Source organism: Ovis aries, chromosome 6 (assembly GCF_016772045.2).
Source record: "Ovis aries strain OAR_USU_Benz2616 breed Rambouillet chromosome 6, ARS-UI_Ramb_v3.0, whole genome shotgun sequence".
Classification (NCBI taxonomy): domain Eukaryota; kingdom Metazoa; phylum Chordata; class Mammalia; order Artiodactyla; family Bovidae; genus Ovis; species Ovis aries.
In genome coordinates this window covers 59,668,501-59,688,293 of record NC_056059.1, presented here as the reverse complement: position 1 = coordinate 59,688,293, position 19,793 = coordinate 59,668,501, and the positions used below count along the sequence as shown (strand labels likewise).

Below are 19,793 nucleotides of genomic sequence, written 5' to 3'. Positions count from 1 at the left end.
TTGCATTCATGATTATCAGTCATATTACATGCCATGATTAGCTTTCTATAAACAATTTTGCCTTCTGTGTACAAATTGGTATCAATGAAATAAAAAATAAAACCATATACTAGGCAAAGAATTTTATTTATCTTTGTCTCAAACTTTATTCTTAGGGTTCTTCAGCTTTATTAGCTGGAAAGAATAAATTGTATATAAGCAAAAACTGAAAAGAGCTGCAGTGTCCAGGGGCTTAGGCCTAAAAATACTAGAGATCTAGATTTTATCAGATCCATGAACAAAATTTTAAAAAGCAGTCATAAAATAGCAGCTCCCAGTAACTTCTTCAAGATTTATCTTCTTCAGAAGTTAACTTAATTCAGTTTGCTTCATTCTTGGAAGCCTCATCAAAATTCTCTACAAGATCTGGAACTTCATCATCATCCTCCTCTCAAGTGGCAAGTGGTGCTTTTCCATCCACGGATATTTGGGCAGAGCTTCAGCCAGTCTCCTTAAACTGGTGTGACTGTCGGCACCAAGCTGGTTTAAGATGCTGGGGAGCATTTCTGTCAGTTGCTTTGTCTCACCGTGGCCCGTAATGGTGAAAGTGTTTGCTGCCAGAGATGCCTGAACTTTAGGGTTGTTAAAGTGGATCACTGTTCCTTGATTTGTGAACATATTCACCTCTTCAGTACCAGAGATACTGTTTACCCCTAACTTTTTTAAAGAGAACTGAATTTTTTTGTCATCTGCTGTGGCTGTTCTATGAACCACCTTCTTTCTGCGAGCAGTTCCTTTCCCACCAATGCGCACTTGTGCCTGCAGTTTGGCGAGTTTCTCCTGGTTCATGATAGTTTCTTTCATCTTGCTGGAGTGGAAATGGGGCCGTGCGGGGGACTAGGGGTGGCGCTCAGGTGGTCTTGGGCGGACCAGCTGAGGTTAGGTGCACACACGCAGGGATGCAAGATGGCAGCTCAAATCCTTTAGTTTATTACCATGCATTGGGAATCTTGAGGAATGAAGGCAGTAGTTAGCATTTCAGAAATATAACTGAGAATTTTGCTTGAAGCACTTTGCAGGTCCACTCTTCCTCAGAACAGACATTGATTAGACAGTGAAATACTGAGGATAATGTGTGTGTGTTAGGGATAAATGGCTGATTGCCAATTCAGATTGGTTCAGTTCAGTCCCTCAGTTGTATCTGACTCTTTGTGACCCCATGGACTGCAGCACGCCTGGCCTCCCTGTCCATCACCAACTCCCGGTTAACGAAACCTAAAAGTCTTAGATTTAGTAAAGCTAAACTTAATATAGGGTTGAGCTTTTGGCTAATTACCTACTGTGTTTTTTTATTTCTTTGTATTTCAGTTTTTGATTCATGGTTGTGCTATTTGCAACTTCTACATTTATGACCTCTTGACTAGTGGATATTGGGTAAAACCTTGAATGTGGTTCAGTTATATTTTTTGCTCCATATTTTCTGAACTTTGAAGACTTTGATGTTCTAGTGGTATTATCTTGTAAATTCATTAATTCATTTGTAACTTTGCATATTTTTTGTGTTTCAGAACTTAAATAAACAGTCCTTTGACCTCGCAAAAGTCCTATTGAAAAGGACAGTCCAGACTATTGAAGCATGCATTGCCAATGTAGGTATTTCTGCCTGTCTTTTTTCTGTAATTTTGTAGTTCTTAATCCATAAAGGTACGAGTTTATTAGAACTCTTCACATAAAGGCTTATTTAGCCTGTAAACAGTTTCATCTATTTAGGAGAAATATATAAGAGAACTGATATGTCCAAATGTAACCAAATGCAGCATAACTTTATAAGCTTATAGACATTGTTTTTAAATGGCACAAGATAGAGGATGTTAGGTCTGCAATTCCCACCCTTTCTTCTTTGTATTTTATCTTTTTATCTCCTGGCTATGCTGATCTTTTTCACTTTCTCCCTTCATCTTTTTCTGTGGCTCTCTGTCTATATAGTTCCTTCCTCATGTCTCTAAACCATTCTTCTGAACCTTTTTGGCTTTCCCTCTTAAATAGTTGTTAATAGAGTAGTAAGTTGTCTTTTTACTTTTGTCTACTTTTACTATGTTTTGTTTTTACTAAAAAGTCAATAAAGTAATTCTGAAAAGAAATTAGAATTGTGCTGCCTTAATGTAACAAGTTCATTATTGAACATTCCTCCGATTCTTACCTGTTGTTTCACACTTTATATAAAACTTTGAATTGTTCATTTATGTTTCCACATCTTGACATCATTTTTTTACATCATCTTTTTATTTATGACGAGAATGATTGTAAGTATTCCTTTGAATTCATATATAATTTACCTAATCATTTCCCTCTTGCCTTGCATTTAGGTTTTTTTCAGTGTTTTCTTTAGTACAGTCTTTGTGAATGTAGTATTTATTTACTGTTGAATTGTTTTCTGCATATAAAAGTCTAAGTATATTAATTTAAATGTTATGAATTATTAGTATTACTTAATTTACTGAATACTTAAGCATGGTTTAAAAAAGTTTTCTCAAGTATCGTAAAAGTGTATACAGTGAAATTTGTCTTTCTTCAGTCTCAAATATCTTTTTCTCACTTCTCAAAAATAGCCATCACCAATAGATTTTCATATATCCTTCCAGAATTACTCATATGTGTATGTGTAGTTGTAAATTTTGTTAAAACTCTTTTCCTTATTCTTGTCCAGTTCTTCATAATATTTTCTAACTCTTAATATGTGTTGTCTTTCAAAAGAAATTTATCATTTGATGATACTACCAAAAACATGCTCAGATCAGTTGCATACAATTGCCTCTGTAGCATTTTTACATTTAAAAAGTTTTTTTCTAATTTAATTTTGCTAGCAAGAGTGGAGATATCTTTTAATTTGTGCTTTGATATTATATTCTCTTTGTTTCTTCTTCCTAGAATGCTTTTAAATTATCAGCCTTTGTATCATCACCTTTTCCTTCTCTTTGTCCTCTGAGTTAAAATGTTTTTTACTTTCTGGGGTTCTTTTTGGCTGCGCTGGGTCTTTGTTGCAGTGTTCAAGCTTTCTCTGCTGCTGCTGTTGAGTCGCTTCCGTTGTGTCTGACTCTGTGCAGCCCCATAGATGGCAGCCCACCAGGCTCTGCCGTCCTTGGGATTCTCCAGGCAAGAATACTGGAGTGGGTTGCCATTTCCTTCTCCAATGCATGAAAGTGAGAAGTGAAAGTGAAGTTGCTCAGTCATGTCTGACTCGTAGCGACCCCATGGACTGCAGCCTACCAGGCTTCTCCGTCCATGGGATTTTCCAGGCAAGAGTACTGGAGTGGGTTGCTGTTGCCTTCTCCCAGGTTTTCTCTAGTTGCAGCAAATGGGCTCAACTCACGGCTGTAGTTTGTGGGCTTCTTGTTGCAGTGGCTTCTCTTGTTGTGAAGTACAGGCGTTAGGGTGCACGGGATCAGCAGTCAAGGCTCATAGGATCAGTAATGGTGCCATACAGGCTTAGTTGCTCCACAGCATGTGGAATCTTCCTGGACCAGGGATTGAACCTGTGACCCTTGGCAGGCGGATTCTTATCACTATCCTGCTAGGGAAGTCTCTTTCTGGGTATTTTTGGGAAAAAAAGCAACTGATCCTCCACCTTCAGTTATTCTTTATTGCTAAATTTACATAGAAAAAAATGTGTATGTGTGCACATATGCTCAGTTGCTTAGTCATGTCCAACTCTGTGACCTCATGGACTATAGCCTGCCATGCTCTTCTGTCGATGGAATTTTCCAGGCAGGAGTATTGGATGGCATTTCCTACCTCGGGTTGTTCCCAACCCAGGGATCAAACATACATCTCTTGAGTCTCCTGCACTGGCAGGTGAATTCTTTACCACTGTGCTACTTGGGAAGCCCCAGTAAAGAAATTACTCAAAAATCCAAAAGATTTAGTCATTTAAAATTTTTTGTCTGCTATAAAGAAATTTCTCTATAAGATCCTCTATAATGGATTAAATAAACTATTTAAATTGTTTTTTTTTAATAACAATTCATTCCTAGAATTGTCATCCTAATTTGAAAGAAAGGTAACAACTCAATTACTTAAAAAATTTTTCATATAACAGTCATAATTTGATATTTGGAGATTTGTTTTGTTTTGGTGACTATCCTATTATATATATTAGTAATTGAAACATCTGTTCTTTTTTAATCTTCCTCACTTGTATATGGAATGCCTAATTATATAGTTTTCTTTTAACACATTTATAAAAAGCCAATCCAAGTTTTTAAATGAAATGGATATTTTGTTTCTGTCTCCTTTAGTTTTTCAATCAAGTACTGGTGCTGGGAAGATCATCAGTAAGTGATTTGTCGGAACATGTATTTGATCTGATTCAGGAACTTTTTGCTATAGATCCCCATTTATTATTATCTGTCATGCCGCAGCTTGAATTCAAACTGAAGGTAAGACTGACTATAATTTCTAAGCTCTTTAACTTTTGAGAGAAACATATGTTATATTGTTTTCCTTTAACTGTAAAAGAATAAAATGTGAGTTCAATTATCTTATATTTAGTTAAGGTATACATTTTTTTTTAATCATTTGAGTAAAACAGAGACTCTCATCTCAGTGATAGAGTTTTTCATTGCAATTAAAAATTATAATTTACTTAATTGTTAAATGCCTGATAAACACAGTGATACAAATAATAGATATGAAAAATGGAGTTATCCCCAAAATGTATAAAATGTTATTAAATGATGCCTATTATTATATGTATATATTTTAGAACATCAAATGATATCAGACTCAGTACTCAAAGGATCTTGATTTTAACTATTTGGCCCTTTAATAGTATAAATCAAGGACAAAAATTTTACATGATGACTTGAGCATATCTGGAAGTTTTTATTTACTATTGTTTTTTAAATAGCCAACTAAACAAATTCATAACACCTCAAAAAATACAAAAATCTTAACACTCAGTCCTTTCTCCTTGTTAAACTTTAGAAAAGAACATCGTACATTTTGTTTGATATTCTGGAATTTTTGAAAGATTTTTTTAATATCCAGTATTTTATTTAATCCTTTTATCAGCCTATGGTATATTTAGGACCAACACTACAATTTTGAGTTTTTAAGTTATAAAAAACATAAGATAAATTATTATGAAAAATTTAAGATAAATTATTTTGTCCATTTACACAGTTAAAATGTATTTGAAATTCGAACTCTGATTTCACACTCTTAAAACAGGTATAAGATTTGTCCATTTTGTTTTATGACAAGAATTTGCTGTTCACATATGAAAGACATTTTACTAGGTTTCTCAGAAACTGTTGTACGGAAAATGTTACACAGAGAACAAAGTTTTGTTTTGTTTTTTAATAATGGGTTTATTTCAACAACAGTCTAAGAGTGGTTCCATACCAAATTATTTCTATGTATAAGGCATTAAAATATTTTCTCCCAGTCTATATATAGAGTTTGAATATGAAAGTCAAGCCTCTTTAATCCTTAAACAAGGCTGCTGTAATAGATGGTGGGAATGGATTAGGAACTAGACTTCAGTGTGTAAGCTTAATGTAAACAGAATGAAGTTTAAGCTACATTGGTTGTCCATACCCCATTCTTCCATAAGTTCATTTACTTACATCAGAAGTTAAGAGCTGAATCTGGCCTCCCAAAAATGTTTTATTTGATAAATTTTATTTCAAAATGTCATGCAAATAATTTTCTCTTTTTAAAAAGTTGATAACATTGAGTAAATGAATAAGTTTTAAAATCAAACTGTTGAAAACTCCAGATTATACATTTTCTTAAAAAAAAAAAAATCAGATGATTTGATAACATGTTTGGCTAGAACTTGAGTAGTAGTACCTTAAATGGGTTATGAGCTTTTCTCTACCACAGTTGTCCTCAATTACTCTTCATCTTGTACCCTCTCTGCTTCATTGATACAATTTGATATTTTCATAGGCATACTTTAGCAGTAGGTGTACAAGAATTTTTTTATAGATTCCTTAATTCCCTTTTTTTAAAAATTTAGCACCTTAGTTAATGTTATTTCTATATAGTCTCTCTTGATACAATATGTATAACCCAAGGCCATTGATTTTTCTGTTTTCTGTATTCTTAGATAAATTTCTGCCTTTTTAAAAGGCAGATGTTGGAGATGAAATTGTAGGGCAGAAATTATTTGTAGGTCTTCCATTCACAGAATTTTTTCTAGAACTCTTAGGGAATGTTAGAATTAAATCATTATCTTCATATTTCTCCAGCATCTTTGCAGATTGCAAGCAAGCAGAGAAACAGGCATAAATTAACAGTTGAGAGGGAATGAAATAAGAGCAAAGGACCTGATGATCTAACGTGGAATTAAATCAACTTCTACATAGTAAATGAGAGAATATGATATTTTAAAGTTTTCATCATTATAAGCAAAAATAGTGAAATTGCAGCTCCTTGGGGCTATTTTATTTATTTTTTATAATCTGATGAATAACTCAGGCTTTATTTATTTTCTTTTTTCCCTTAGAGCAATGATGGAGAAGAACGATTAGCTGTTGTTCGACTTTTAGCTAAATTGTTTGGTTCTAAAGATTCCGATTTAGCAACACAGAATCGTCCTCTGTGGCAGTGTTTTCTTGGACGGTAAGAGAATACAATTCTGTGGACTTTTATGTTTTGGAGGCTAGTCAGTATGGCACACCTGATTGAAACCACATATATCAAACGTCGATATATGTTTTTTTTAATACCAATGTTACTGTCTCTCTTGGAGAGTAAACTGAAGAGGAATTTTTTATGAAGAAAGCTTTTATTTACCCACATAACAGATTTTAATCTTTCTTGTGTGTGCTAAAATGATGTCATTAGAATAAACATTTGAAGATCTGCAGAGTCTTAAAATTTTTAAATAAATCATGAGACTGAAGACATCATGGTCCAGTCCATGCCATATTTCACTCAAACAGTTTATTTACTGGTGCTTATCCTTTAGATACATAGCTTATCTGGTAGCAAGATGTGTGTTTTAAACAATTCAGTATTGTCTAATTTTGAAATGGAAAATAGCACTGCTCTTTACTCAAAGCTTTTAATGTTCCTTCTAAAGAACTTGGAATTATTGTATTCTGTTCAACATGATGGTAAGGTTGGAAAATCTATGAAATTTATTAAATTGCTTTCTTGTGTTACATTTACATGTTTCTTTACTTCAAACATTGACTAAAAAGTCAATTTATATTATTAATATTCTGGAGAACATTTGAAATTCATCATTGTCTAATTCAACTGATTCAGGAAACAGGCTCCAAAATTTTTCTTAAAGTAAACTCACTATAATAATTGTTACAGTAATGCTATGTTAAATACTAAAATAAATAAGAGACTTCCGTGGTGGTCCAGTGGTTAAGAATCCACCTCACAGTACAAGGGACACGGGTTCAGTCCCTGGGCAGGGTACTGAGATCCCGTATGACACAGAGCAGTTAAGCCCCCATGATGCAATGAAGATCCTGTATGCTGCCACTAAGACCTGAGGTAGCCAAATAAATAAATTACATATATATAACAAATTGGAGACACTGACATAATGATATTCTAAGTTATTTGCTCAGAACAGGCCGTTTTGAAGGTCTTGAATATATTCTGACCATTTGATTAATTACACTTGAATTTATAAGAATTTAGAGGGAATGAAACAGTTCTGCTTGTCAGTACATAGACGAGTGTATCTGTCCTTGTGATTGACAATATATATGAAAAACACTTAAACAAAAATGCAAGACTCCATTTTTCACTTGCATAACTTATAAAAACTAAATTAACAGTAATAGGCTTCTTACACTGAAAATTTCACATTTACTAGTGTCCTAGTAATGGGTCTCTTATTCATGTACACAAAGAAGTATTTTTAGCATATCTGTTGTACTGGATTATTTCCCTTAATTATTTAATAATAAGTGTTTTGATACTTGATCATGAGTAGTAATAGTCTCACTTTTCTCTGGCAGTTAGAAAATTGTAAATCCTAAATGAAATATTTTATTAAAATATATGACAGTTGTCTCTGGATAAGGAAGTAGGCAGCCATGGATATTTAGGTGTTTATTAAATGATCACTTCAAAAATACAAATGTTTTCAATGTTTAAAGTCACATTATCTATGATCAGGAGAAGGAAATGGCAACCCACTCCAGTATACTTGCCTGGAGAATCCCATGGACGGAGGAGCCTGGTAGGCTACACTCCATGGGATCGCAAAGAGTCGGACACGACTGAGCGACTTCACTTCACTTTTCACTTTTATCTATGATCAATTATATGTCAACAAAGCAGACAACCTAGAAGAAATGAACAAATTCCTAGAAATGTATTGTTTCCCATGACTGAACCAAGAAGAAACAGAAAATATGTACAAATCAATTGCCAGTAATGAAATTGTGTCAGTGATAATTGTTGTTGTTTAGTCACTAAGTCGTGTCCAACTCTTTGGAACCCCATGGATTGCAGCATGCCGGGCTTACCTGTCTTGCATTATCTTCTGGAGTTTGTTCAGACTCATGCCCACTGAGTCAGTGATGCTATCTAACCTTCTCATCTTCTGCCATCTTCTTCTCCTTTGGTCTTCAATCTTCCCCAGCAGCAGGGTCTTTTCCAATGAGTCAGGTCTTTGTATCACATGGCCAAAGTATTGGAGCTGCAGCTTCAGTCCTCCAGTGGAATATTCAGGCCCTATTTCCTTTAAGATTGGTTTGATCTCCTTGATGTCCAAGGGACTCTCAAGAGTCTTCTCTGGCAATACAGTTAGAAAGCATAAGCATCAGTTCTCTGGCACTCAACCTTCTTTATGGTCCAACTCTCACATCCATGCCTGACTACTGGAAAAACCATACCTTTGATTATATAGACCTTTGTCAGCAAAGTGATATCTTTGCTTTTTAATACACTGTTTATGTTTGTCATAGCTTTTCTTCCAAGGAGCAAAAGTCTCTCAGTCGTGTCTGACTCTTTGCGACCCCATGGACTGCAGCCTACCAGGCTCCTCCCTCCATGGGATTCTCCAGGCAAGAGTATTGGAGTGGGTTGCCATTTCCTTCTCCAGGGGATCTTTCCGATCCAGGGATCGAACCCTGGCCCCCTGCATTCCAGGCAGACACTTTAACCTCTGAGCCACCAGGAAAGTCCTTCCAAGGAGCAAGCGTCTGTTAATTTCATGGCTGCGTCTGTTAATTTCACTGTTTTGGAGTCCAGGGAAATAAAATCTGTTACTGATTCTACTTTTTCCCCTTCTTTGCAATGAAGTGATGGGACCAGGTACCATGATCTTAATTTTTTTAATGCTAAGTTTTAAGCCAGGTTTTTCACTAGCCTCTGTCACCCTCATCAAGAGGCTCATTAGTTCCTTTTCACTGTCTGCCATTAGAGTGGAATCATCTGCATATCTGAGGTTGTTGCTATTTCTCCTGGTAATCTTGATCCAGCTTGTGCTTCATCCTGCCCAGCATTTCACATGATGTACTCCACATACAAGTTAAATAGAGTAACAATATATAGCCTTATCATAGTCCTTTCCCAATTTTAAACCAACCCCTTTATCCATGTCCAGTTGTAAGTGTTGCTTCTTTGACCTGCATACAGGTTTCTCAGGAGTCAGAAAAGGTGGTCTGGTATTTCCATCTCTTTAAGAATATTCCACAGTTGATTGTGATCCACACAGTCAAAGGCTTTAATGTAGTCAATGAAGGAGAAATAGATGTTTTTCTAGAATTCCCTTGCTTTTTCTATGATCCAGTGAATGTTGGCAATTTGATCTCTGATCCCCCTGACTTTTCTAAACCCAGCTTGTACATCTGGAAGTTCTCTGTTCATGTACTACGGAAACCTGGCTTGAAGGATTTTGAGCATAACTTTCAGGTCAGTTCAGTTCAGTCGCTCTGTCGTATCCCACTCTTTGCAACCCCGTGAGCATAACCTTACTTGCTTGCAAAATGAGCGTAACTGTCCAGTAGTTTGAACATTATTTGGCACTGCCCTTCTCTGAGATTGGAATGAAAACTGACCTTTCCAGTCCTGTGTCCACTGCTGAGTTTTCCAAATTTGCTGACATAGTGAGTACAGCACTTTAACATCATCTTTAAGGATTTTAAAGAGCTCAGCTGGAATTCCATCACCTCCACTAGCTTTATTTGTAGCAGTGCTTCCTATGGCCACTTAAGACTTCACATTCCAGGATATCTGGCTCTAAGTGAGTGACCACACCATCATGGTTATCCTGGTCATTAAGACCATTTTTGTAGAGTTCTTCTGTGTATTCTTGCCACCTCTTCTTAATATCTTCTGCCTCTGTTAGGTCCTATCTCACTATTTGCAGATGACAAGTAATACTACATAGAAAATCCTAAAGATGCCATCAGAAAACTACTAGAATTCATAAATGAATTTGAGTATGTTGTAGGAGTAGGATACAAAAATCAATAAACAGAAATCTTTGCGTCTGAGTACACTAACAATGAACTATCAGAAAAATTAAGAAAATAATCCCATTTACAGCCACATCATAGAGAATAGAATACCTCAGAATAAACCTACCTGAGGAGGCAAAATAACTGTACTTGGAAAACTGTAAGATACTGATAAACCAAACTAAAGGTGACACACAGAGTTGGAAAGATACACTTTGTCTATGGATTGAAATAATTAACATTGTTAAAGGCAATCAACAGATTCATTGCAATCCTTATCAAAATCCCAATGGCCTTTTTCACAGAACTAGGATGAACAATTCTACTGAATGGGAGAGGGTATTTCCAAATAATATACATGATAAGCTGTTAATATCTAAAATATATAAATACCTCATTCAAGTCAACATCAAAGAAGCAAGCAACCTGTTTTAAAAATGGGAGAGGATCTGATACACATTTTTCCAAAGATGACGTATGAAAAGATGCTCAACATCAGGGGATATTTGTATACTTTTGGCTAATTCATGTTGATGTATGACCGAAATCAAGCCAATGTTGTAAACCGATCATCAATCAATTAAAAATAAATAAATATTTTTTAAAAAAAGATGCTCAACATCACTAATCATCAAGGAAGTGCAAATCAAAACTGCAGTGAGATACCACCTCACACCTGTCAGAATGGCTGTTATCAAAACGACTACAAATAACAAGTGTTGGCAGAGATGTGGAGAAAAGGGAACCATTGTGCACTGTTGGTGGCAATGTAAATTGGTGCCGCCACTATCAAAAACAGTATGGAGGTTCCTCAGATAATTTAAAATGACACTATCATGTGATCCAGCTGTTACAGTCCTGGGTATTTATCTGAAGAAAACAGTAGATGCGCTAGCTCCATGTTTACTCCGGCATTATTTATAATAGCCAAGACAGGAGAGCAACCCAGCTGCCCAAACAACAGACCAGTGGATAAACTAGATGTGGTATATACATGCATGGTGCAATTTTACCCCTCCATAAAGAAGGAAATCCCATTTGGGACAACATGGATGGACTTAGAATTATGCTAAAGGTAATAAGTCAAACAGAGAAGGACAAATACTGTATGGTTTCACTTATGTGTGAAATCCAAAAAAAAAAAATGACCAAACATAACAAAACAAAGACAGTTAAGGAGAACAAACACTTGCCATAGAGAAAGGGAGGTGGAGAGAGGAAAAAATAAAATGGGTAGAGGAAATTAAAAGGTAAAAAATAAGTAAATAAAATCACATTATTTAAAATTAATATTTTTAAATTGCCCAATAAATTTAAAATTCCAGTTACTCAGCTTATCCTTATATGAAGTTCTAAATTTACATAGTGAGTTTCATACTTATTAAATTCTTCCTGTAACCCTAACTCTTATGATTATACAGTGGAAGTGAGAAATAGATTTAAGGGACTAGATCTGATAGGCAAAGTGCCTGATGAACTATGGACAGAGGTTTGTGACATTGTACAGGAGACAGGAATCAAGACCATCCCCAAGAAAAAGAAGTGCAAAAAAGCAAAATGGCTGTCTGAGGAGGCCTTACAAACAACTGTGAAAATAAGAGAAGCAGAAAGCGAAGGAGAAAAGGAAAGATATACCCATTTGAATACAGAGTTCCAAAGAAGAGAAAGGAGAGATAAGAGAGCCTTTCTCAGTGATCAGTGCAAAGAAATACAGGAAAACAGTAGAATGGGTATTATGCAAAGATGGGCTCAATAAAGGACAGAAATGGTATGGACCTAACAGAAGCAGAAGATACTGAGAAGAGGTGGCAAGAATACACAGAAGAACTGCACAGAAAAGATCTTCACGACCCAGATAATCACAATGCTGTGATCACTCACCTAGAGCCAGACATCCTGGAATGTGAGGTCAAGTGGGCATTAGGAAGCATCACTATAAACAAAGCTAGTGGAGGTGATGGAATTCCAGTTGAGCTGATTCAAATCCTAAAAGATGATGCTGTGAAAGTGCTGCACTCAATATGCCAGCAAATATGGAAAACTCGGCAGTGGCCACAGGACTGGAAAAGGTCAGTTTTCATCCCAATCTGAAAGAAAGGCAATGCCAAAGAATGCGCAAACTATCACACAATTGCACTCATTTCACATGCTAGTAAAGTAATGCTCAAAATTCTCCAAGTCAGGCTTTAGGAACACGTGAACCGTGAACTTCCAGACATTCAAGCTGGTTTTAGAAAAGGCAGAGGAACCAGAGATCAAATTGCCAACATCTGCTGGATCATGGAAAAAGCAAGAGAGTTCCAGAAAAACATCTATTTCTGCTTCATTGACTATGCCAAAGCATTTGACTGTGTGAATCACAATAAACTGAAAAATTCTGAAAGAGATGGGAATTCCAGACCACCTGACCTGCCTCTTGAGAAACATGTATGCAGGTCAGGAAGCAACAGTTAGAACTGGACATGGAACAGCAGACTGGTTCCAAATAGGAAAAGGAGTACGTCAAGGCTGAATATTGTCACCTTCCTTATTTAACTTGTATGCAGAGTACATCATGAGAAACATTGGGCTGGAAGAAGCACAAGCTGGAATCAAGATTGCTGGGAGAAATATCAATAACCTCAGATGTGCAGGTGACACCACCCTTATGGCAGAAAGTGAAGAAGACCTAAAGAGCCTCTTGGGGACTTCCCTGGTGGTCCAGTGGCTAAGACTCCGTGCTCCTAATGCTGAGGACCAGGGTTCGGTTCCTGGGCAGGGAACTAGATCCCACATGCTGCAACTAAGACCTGGCTCAGCCAAATAAAGAAATATTTTTTAAAAGTAAAAATAAAGAGCCTCTTGATGAAAGAGGAGAGTGAAAAGTTGGCTTAAGGCTCAACATTCAGAAAACTAACATCATGGCATCTGGTCCCATCACTTCATGGCAAATAGATGGGGAAACAATGGCCGACTTTATTTTTTGGGGCTTCAAAATCACTGCAGATGGTGACTGCAGCCATGAAATTAAAAGACGCTTACTCCTTAGAAGGAAAGTTATGACCAACCTAGACAGCATATTAAAAAGCAGAGACATTACTTGGCCAACAAAGGTCCGTCTAGTCAAGGCTATGGTTTTTCCAGTAGTCATGTATGGATGCCAGAGTTGGACTATAAAGAAAGCTGAGTGCTGAAGAATTGATGCTTTTTGAAGTGGGTGTTCATTGGAGGGACTGATGCTGAAGCTGAAACTCCAATACTTTGGCCACCTGATGGGAAGAGCTGACTCATTTGAAAAGACCCTGACGCTGGGAAAGATTGAGGGCAGGAGGAGAAGGGGACAACAGAGGATGAGATGGCTGGATGGCATCACTGACTCAATGGACATGAGTTTGTGTAAACTCTGGGAGTTGGTGATGGACAGGGAGGCCTGGCATGCTGTGGTTCATGGGGTCACAAAGAGTCGGGCAGTACTGAGTGACTGAACTGAACTGAATACTGGTGGCTCAGCAGTAAAGAATTTGCCTGTCAGTGCAGATATGGGGTTGAGCACTGGGTCAGGAAGATCCCCTGAAGAAAAAAAGGCAACCCGTTCCAGTCTTCTTATCTGGATATCCCATGGACAGAGGAGCCTGATGGACTGTAGTCAGTGGGGTGGCAAAGAATTGTACATGACTTAGCAACTAAACAGCAACAGCAAAAAGGGCAATTACAAGTTGGTTCCAGCCACATGAAACTTTTTTTTGCTGTGAGGCAATATGACACATGTATTGTGTGTACTTATCTCTGGGTCTCCCCGTGCTTTCTTTTCTTTCTTTTTTTTTTTTTTTTTTTTTTTACAGTCCAGGTCTTTATTTTTACACCCATCAGGCCATGAATTCATAGGGGATGGGCTCCAACAGTTCGGGTTCCTTTCCATTGGTCCTCACAAAGTGTGCTTCTCTAGGTGGAGCAGGCTGGCGATTCAGCTGAACCCAAGTCCCTTTCTCTTTGGCTTCCTTCTTTTTCTGATCATTTTCCTTCGCATGTTTCAGGAAGCTATCTCGGCTCTTAGAGTGCTTAATATGCTCAATACACACATTAATTCTCTTGGCAAGAATCTTGCCCTTAACTTGTTTGTTTACAATGATGCCAACAGCATGCTGGGTAACATTGTAGACTCTCCCTGTTTTGCCATGGTAACATTTGTGGGGCATTCCTTTTTGAACAGTACCCATTCCCTTGATATCTACAATATCACCCTTCCTGTAGATTCGCATGTATGTGGCCAAAGGAACAACTCCATGTTTTCTGAAAGGCCTGGAGAACATGTAGCGGGTGGCCCGCCTCTTTCCCTTTGTGTTGGTCATCTTGGCGAATCAGCCTGAGGGGCCGGGGGAGAGACGGGGCTCCCCTTGCTTTCTACCTCACATTCTTCTAGCATTTTTCTCCTGTAAACTTTTTCAGATAGATTTTGTGCATTTTGAAAATTTATTTTTTGTTTTGTGGCATAATTTTAAGCTACAATTTTTGGCTCTCCAATATACATAGTTTGGGTTGGGGGATGTTTTACACTGTTTTGTTTTAGCATGGTGAAAATCCTGTTGTAAAAAAAATTGTTGTTGAAAACGTTGTAAAATTATATAATTTTTAATTTATATTCTTCCTTCAGAATGATGTAACTGTCATTTTAATAACCAGCATATTTTCTAATCAGTAACCATTGTTTTTTTAATAGATATTTATGTACTGTTTATATACCTTATGTACTGTTGATGTACCTTATTTGAAAATAGTTATTTTGCCTCATGACTAATATTTAGCAATCTTTTTCTGTATAGATTTAATGACATTCATGTTCCTGTGAGATTAGAAAGTGTGAAATTTGCCAGTCACTGTTTAATGAATCACCCAGATTTAGCAAAGGATCTCACAGGTAAGGAAGGTGTCTGGTCTATTGAAATATGAACACAATCACACAAATATATTTTAAACATGGCCTTTGACTTTAACTTCGGTTTCTGAATAGGTTTCACTCTGGCACACTGTTTCAGATCTCTTAACAGTCATGGACTAGTAAGTGATTTCATGTTTATACAATAAAATTAAGTTTGAAATCTTCACATTGTAATCCTTTGAAGTTTTTTGAAATGATAGTTTAAAGAAGTAGACTCTTCCTGTGAGTTCCAGTTTGGGCACAAATCATTATATCTCTGTGATAATTAAGTATAGTAACACGCCTTAAGATAAGTAGATAAGTGATTTCTTCTGAAATAGATTAGTAGAATTTCTCATTCTTCACTTGAAATAAAGCATTTAAACCTACTTATTTGGTTGTAACAAATAAATTGCTTCTATCAAAGTACTTGGGCTTCAGGCTCAGTATAAGGAGTCTCTGCTGTAAAGAACCTGCCTGCAGTACAGGAGACTCATGTTCGATCCCTGGATCAGGAAATGTCAGTGCACTCCAGTATTCTTGGAAATACCATGGACAGAGGAGCCTAGCAGGCTGCTGTTCCTGGGATTGCAAGAGTCTGACTCAACTTAGTGACTAAACCACCGCAATCAAAATACTGTTTACCGGCTGCCTTGGTGGCTCAGTGGTAAGGAATCCGCATGCCCATACAGGAGATACAGGTCAATCCCTGACCAGGAAGATCCTACATGCCACAGAACAGCTAAGCTTGTGTGCCACAATTACTCAGCCTATGCTCCAGAGTCTGGGAGCCACAACTGCTGAGTCCACATGCCACAACTGCTGAAGCCCATGACCCTAATAGCTCATGCTCCACAACAGGAGAAGCTACCACAATTAGAACCAAGAATTGCAACTAGAGAATAGCCTCTGCTTGCATAACTAGAGAGTAGCCTCTGCGTGGGCAACTGGAGAAAAGCCTGCACAGCAACAAGGACCCAGCACAAACAAAAATAAATTTTTTACCAAATTTTTATCAATTTTTCCAAAAATAAAGTGTTTGCCAAAGGAGAGGAAATAACTTTGTTCGTATCATAATTATCTAGGATTTTGTTTAGAGGTCATAGAATGTTATTTTATACTGTATAATGCTATAAGAACTTTTATTGTATTTTTTTTTTAGTCTTTTAATATGTATTGTATAAATCAGGTGCTGTTTTGATTTCAAATCAGGTATTGATTTGACTTTTCCATAATAGTTGATATATTATTTATTAACATGTAACTCTTCAGTAACAAATAGTATGATATAGTTTATTTTGTTACTATGTACTTGCCACCTCAAAAATTGAATGATTTTAATTTACGCCTCATTTTACAATTGTTCAATTTAATATAGACATAAAAGCATTAGGGTTTTTTTTTGTTATTGTGAATATAATGAATATTATAGCTTACATTTAGCTTAATTTTTTTTGTTTCAGAATATTTGAAAGTTCGATCCCATGATCCAGAAGAAGCTATTCGTCATGATGTTATTGTTACTATAATAACTGCTGCCAAAAGAGACCTTGCCTTAGTGAATGATCAGCTACTTGGCTTTGTAAGAGAAAGAACACTGGACAAACGGGTAAAACCTGAGGAATTTTATTCTTTTTTAATTTACTATGTTTACATTGTTAGCAAAATACAATAGAAATCATTTTATATTTAAAGTTATCTTGAAAGTCAAATTAATACAATAACCAAATATAAAGAGCTCAAAATTTATATATTTCTGGCAAACTTTTCATTATTTTTACAAACGAATACATTGGATTCTATAGCTTTTCATATCTTCAGTATGGGTTTTTTAGCTCACCTTTACAAAATGAGCAGCAGAATTAAAGGTTTGTTTTACCTTTTCACTTACATGATGAGTTTCAGAAGAATAGTGATCATCACCATTTGGTTCCTTAATAGTTAGCATTTGCAGAAGTACCTATCTTGGAATATCATACTTCCTATAAAAGTGGTGTTTCCATATTGCTATACTAAGCTAAACATCAAAATGATGTTTAGTCATTACTCTTTGTGTAATTTCCTGTATGTGGATGCAGTTTAAAATGTGGGTTGATGAAAGTAGTACTAAGAACAGTAATAGTTGCTAAGAAATAGTGTCAACCATAAGAGACATATAGGCAAGGCAGGCTGAACAAAGGTTGCCTTTAAAAGTGTGCTATTTTATTTGAAGCACAGTTTTAAAAATCTCCTACCATCCTGAAACTAATGCAGTTTAGCTATAATTTCAAGATAGAAAAGCAGTATCTTGCTATAGAAATATATAGCAAGATGCATTCTTTAAATTGCTTTGAAATAGTCATAGGAGGCAGAGATATATAAACACCATTTAACTTGTTGAGCTGTGTCATTCTCCATCTGAAGAGTTTTTCCCCCTTGGCATTAATTTAAATGAAATAACACTCCCTATTGCTTAGTTGTTAATTACCACCTCCCCAGCCCCCAAACCAGGTTTCAAGTATTGCCATTTTTATTACTTCTTCCTTTTAGAAACATTTCACTTCTACTTCTGTCAGTATCTGTTTATAATTTCAGGATGAGCTGAGTAAATGATTCTTGCTAACTGAGACTGTATGATATGGTCTTAATAACGCCTACTGGACGTTTTAGGAACTGTTATTTTGGTGTAATGAATTAAATAACCTAAAGTATAGCCTTTCTAAATTTTGTTTTCTCTAAAAAGTGGGGATGAATTGAAATCTTCGATTTCGCTGCTTACATTCTTTGGTTTCATGTTAGAAATGTCAAAAGGCATCTTTTACTTGCTATATGGGAACAGTTTCATTTCACCTACTAAATAATCTAAAATTGAGAAAAGTATACCAGGAAAATTTCAAGAAGGTATTAAATAAACCAAAGATAAGTATACTCTGATTTATTAGAGATAAGTACCTTGTGGTTATTATTATATTGTTCTTTTGTCTTTCTGACTCTAGATTTTTATAATCTCTTTTTCTGTCCACCCTCCTCTGATCACCTTTCTTCCCTCCTCTTAAACCCCTCCAATCTCTTTAACTCCCAGAGTCTTTCATGGATTAGGGTGTGACTAGGTAATTGATTTGCCCTTTTGATTACAAAGTAATAAAATTCACTTAAGACTATCACTAAGGTGCTTTCCAACTTTATAATTCTAAGATTTTGATACCAAATTTTGCTCTTTTTTCTTTTTAATTGGAGGATAATTGCTTTGCAGTATTATTTTGGTTTCTGCCATACATCAACATGCATCAGCCATAGGTATACATATGTCTCTTCCCTCTTGAACCTCTCTCCAACCTCCCGCCCCAATTTTGCTCTTCTTATTCTGAGTTAATATCAAAAGGAATATAACTAGGAAAGAACATTCCAGATGATTCAGCTTTTGTTTGTAAACTGAATTGTACACTTTCTGTTATTTTTTAATCACTCCTAAAACTTGGCCAAATTTTTTTTTAGACAGAATCAAATAAGATTTTTTGTAAGGTTTATTGTTGCTTGGCTTTGAAGAAAATAAAAAATTGATAGGTGATCTAGTAGTATTGGCACTGGATAATTTGGAAACTAGTCTGGTTTCTAAACAGAAACATAATCAAAATTGTTGTTTAAGTGATTTGTCTTTTATGAAAATAAGTATTATACTAATCTATGCACACTAAATCTGCAACCTATTGGAAGAAATCATTTTTGCCAGTTATACTAAAATTTGGTATCTAGCTCATCTAGTAAATTTTGTATTTTCTAGTGGCGAGTAAGAAAAGAAGCTATGATGGGTCTGGCTCAGCTTTATAAGAAATACTGTCTTCATGGTGAAGCAGGAAAGGAAGCTGCAGAGAAAGTCACCTGGATAAAGGACAAACTTTTGCATATATATTATCAGAATAGCATCGATGACAAGTGAGTTCCATATATTGGTAAAATGGATGAATATATAAGTGCTTTTAATTTTTTAATATGGTTTCTGTTTGATTTTTTTCATAGTACTTAGTTTCTAAGTTCAGAAATCACTTTCTGCGTGTTTAGACATATCATGTTTAAATAAGACTATAGTCAGAATTATCAGTTAGCATAATAATTGGTTTTTTTAGGCATAATTTACGTATAGCATTATCTTTCAAGTGTATAAGCATAATGATTCTATATTTGTATATATTGCCAAATGATCACCTGGTAAGTCTAACTTCCATCCCCATATATAGAAAATTCTTTTCTTGAGATGAGAACTTATGTTGTTTTCCTTTTCTGAATGTTACTCATAATTCTCTATTGGATTACAGTAATAATTTTGTTTTTTTGCAAAATACTTCACAGTGTTTTATTGAGTTAGACTGACTACTTTGACATTGATTATGTATTTCATTGGCTAATGAAGAGTCCTTATATTTAATAAGGATTAAATAAGAATAATTTTATAATTACAATCCTTATAATAAGAATCCTTATTCCAATGATGTTGAGTAATA

General features: G+C 35.8%; 2 protein-coding genes and 1 pseudogene across 4 annotated transcripts in view; 1 reads left to right on the top strand and 2 right to left on the bottom strand.

Annotated features, from left to right (window-relative positions):
- The window catches only part of PDS5A (PDS5 cohesin associated factor A), a 128,044-nt gene that overhangs the window by 54,423 nt on the left and 53,828 nt on the right, over nucleotides 1-19,793 (top strand). For all 3 annotated transcript variants that reach the window (XM_015096447.3, XM_042251323.2, XM_042251324.2), the window contains exons 7-12: nucleotides 1,548-1,628; nucleotides 4,275-4,415; nucleotides 6,491-6,606; nucleotides 15,221-15,315; nucleotides 16,779-16,924; nucleotides 19,076-19,227. In XM_015096447.3, coding sequence (XP_014951933.1) covers nucleotides 1,548-1,628; nucleotides 4,275-4,415; nucleotides 6,491-6,606; nucleotides 15,221-15,315; nucleotides 16,779-16,924; nucleotides 19,076-19,227 — 731 coding nt within the window. The remainder of the gene's footprint in view (nucleotides 1-1,547; nucleotides 1,629-4,274; nucleotides 4,416-6,490; nucleotides 6,607-15,220; nucleotides 15,316-16,778; nucleotides 16,925-19,075; nucleotides 19,228-19,793) is intronic.
- On the bottom strand, nucleotides 305-896 carry LOC114115303 (transcription factor BTF3-like; annotated as a pseudogene).
- LOC114115304 (large ribosomal subunit protein eL21-like) lies at nucleotides 14,203-14,787 on the bottom strand. The gene has a single exon (XM_027970940.3). The coding sequence runs from the start codon at nucleotides 14,747-14,749 to the stop codon at nucleotides 14,267-14,269; it is 483 nt and encodes a 160-aa protein (XP_027826741.2). The 5' UTR covers nucleotides 14,750-14,787; the 3' UTR covers nucleotides 14,203-14,266.

Excerpts from the sequence above, each read along its gene's own strand:
- LOC114115304 (XM_027970940.3), bottom strand. The coding sequence starts at position 14,749 with ATGACCAACACAAAGGGAAAGAGGCGGGCCACCCGCTACATGTTCTCC.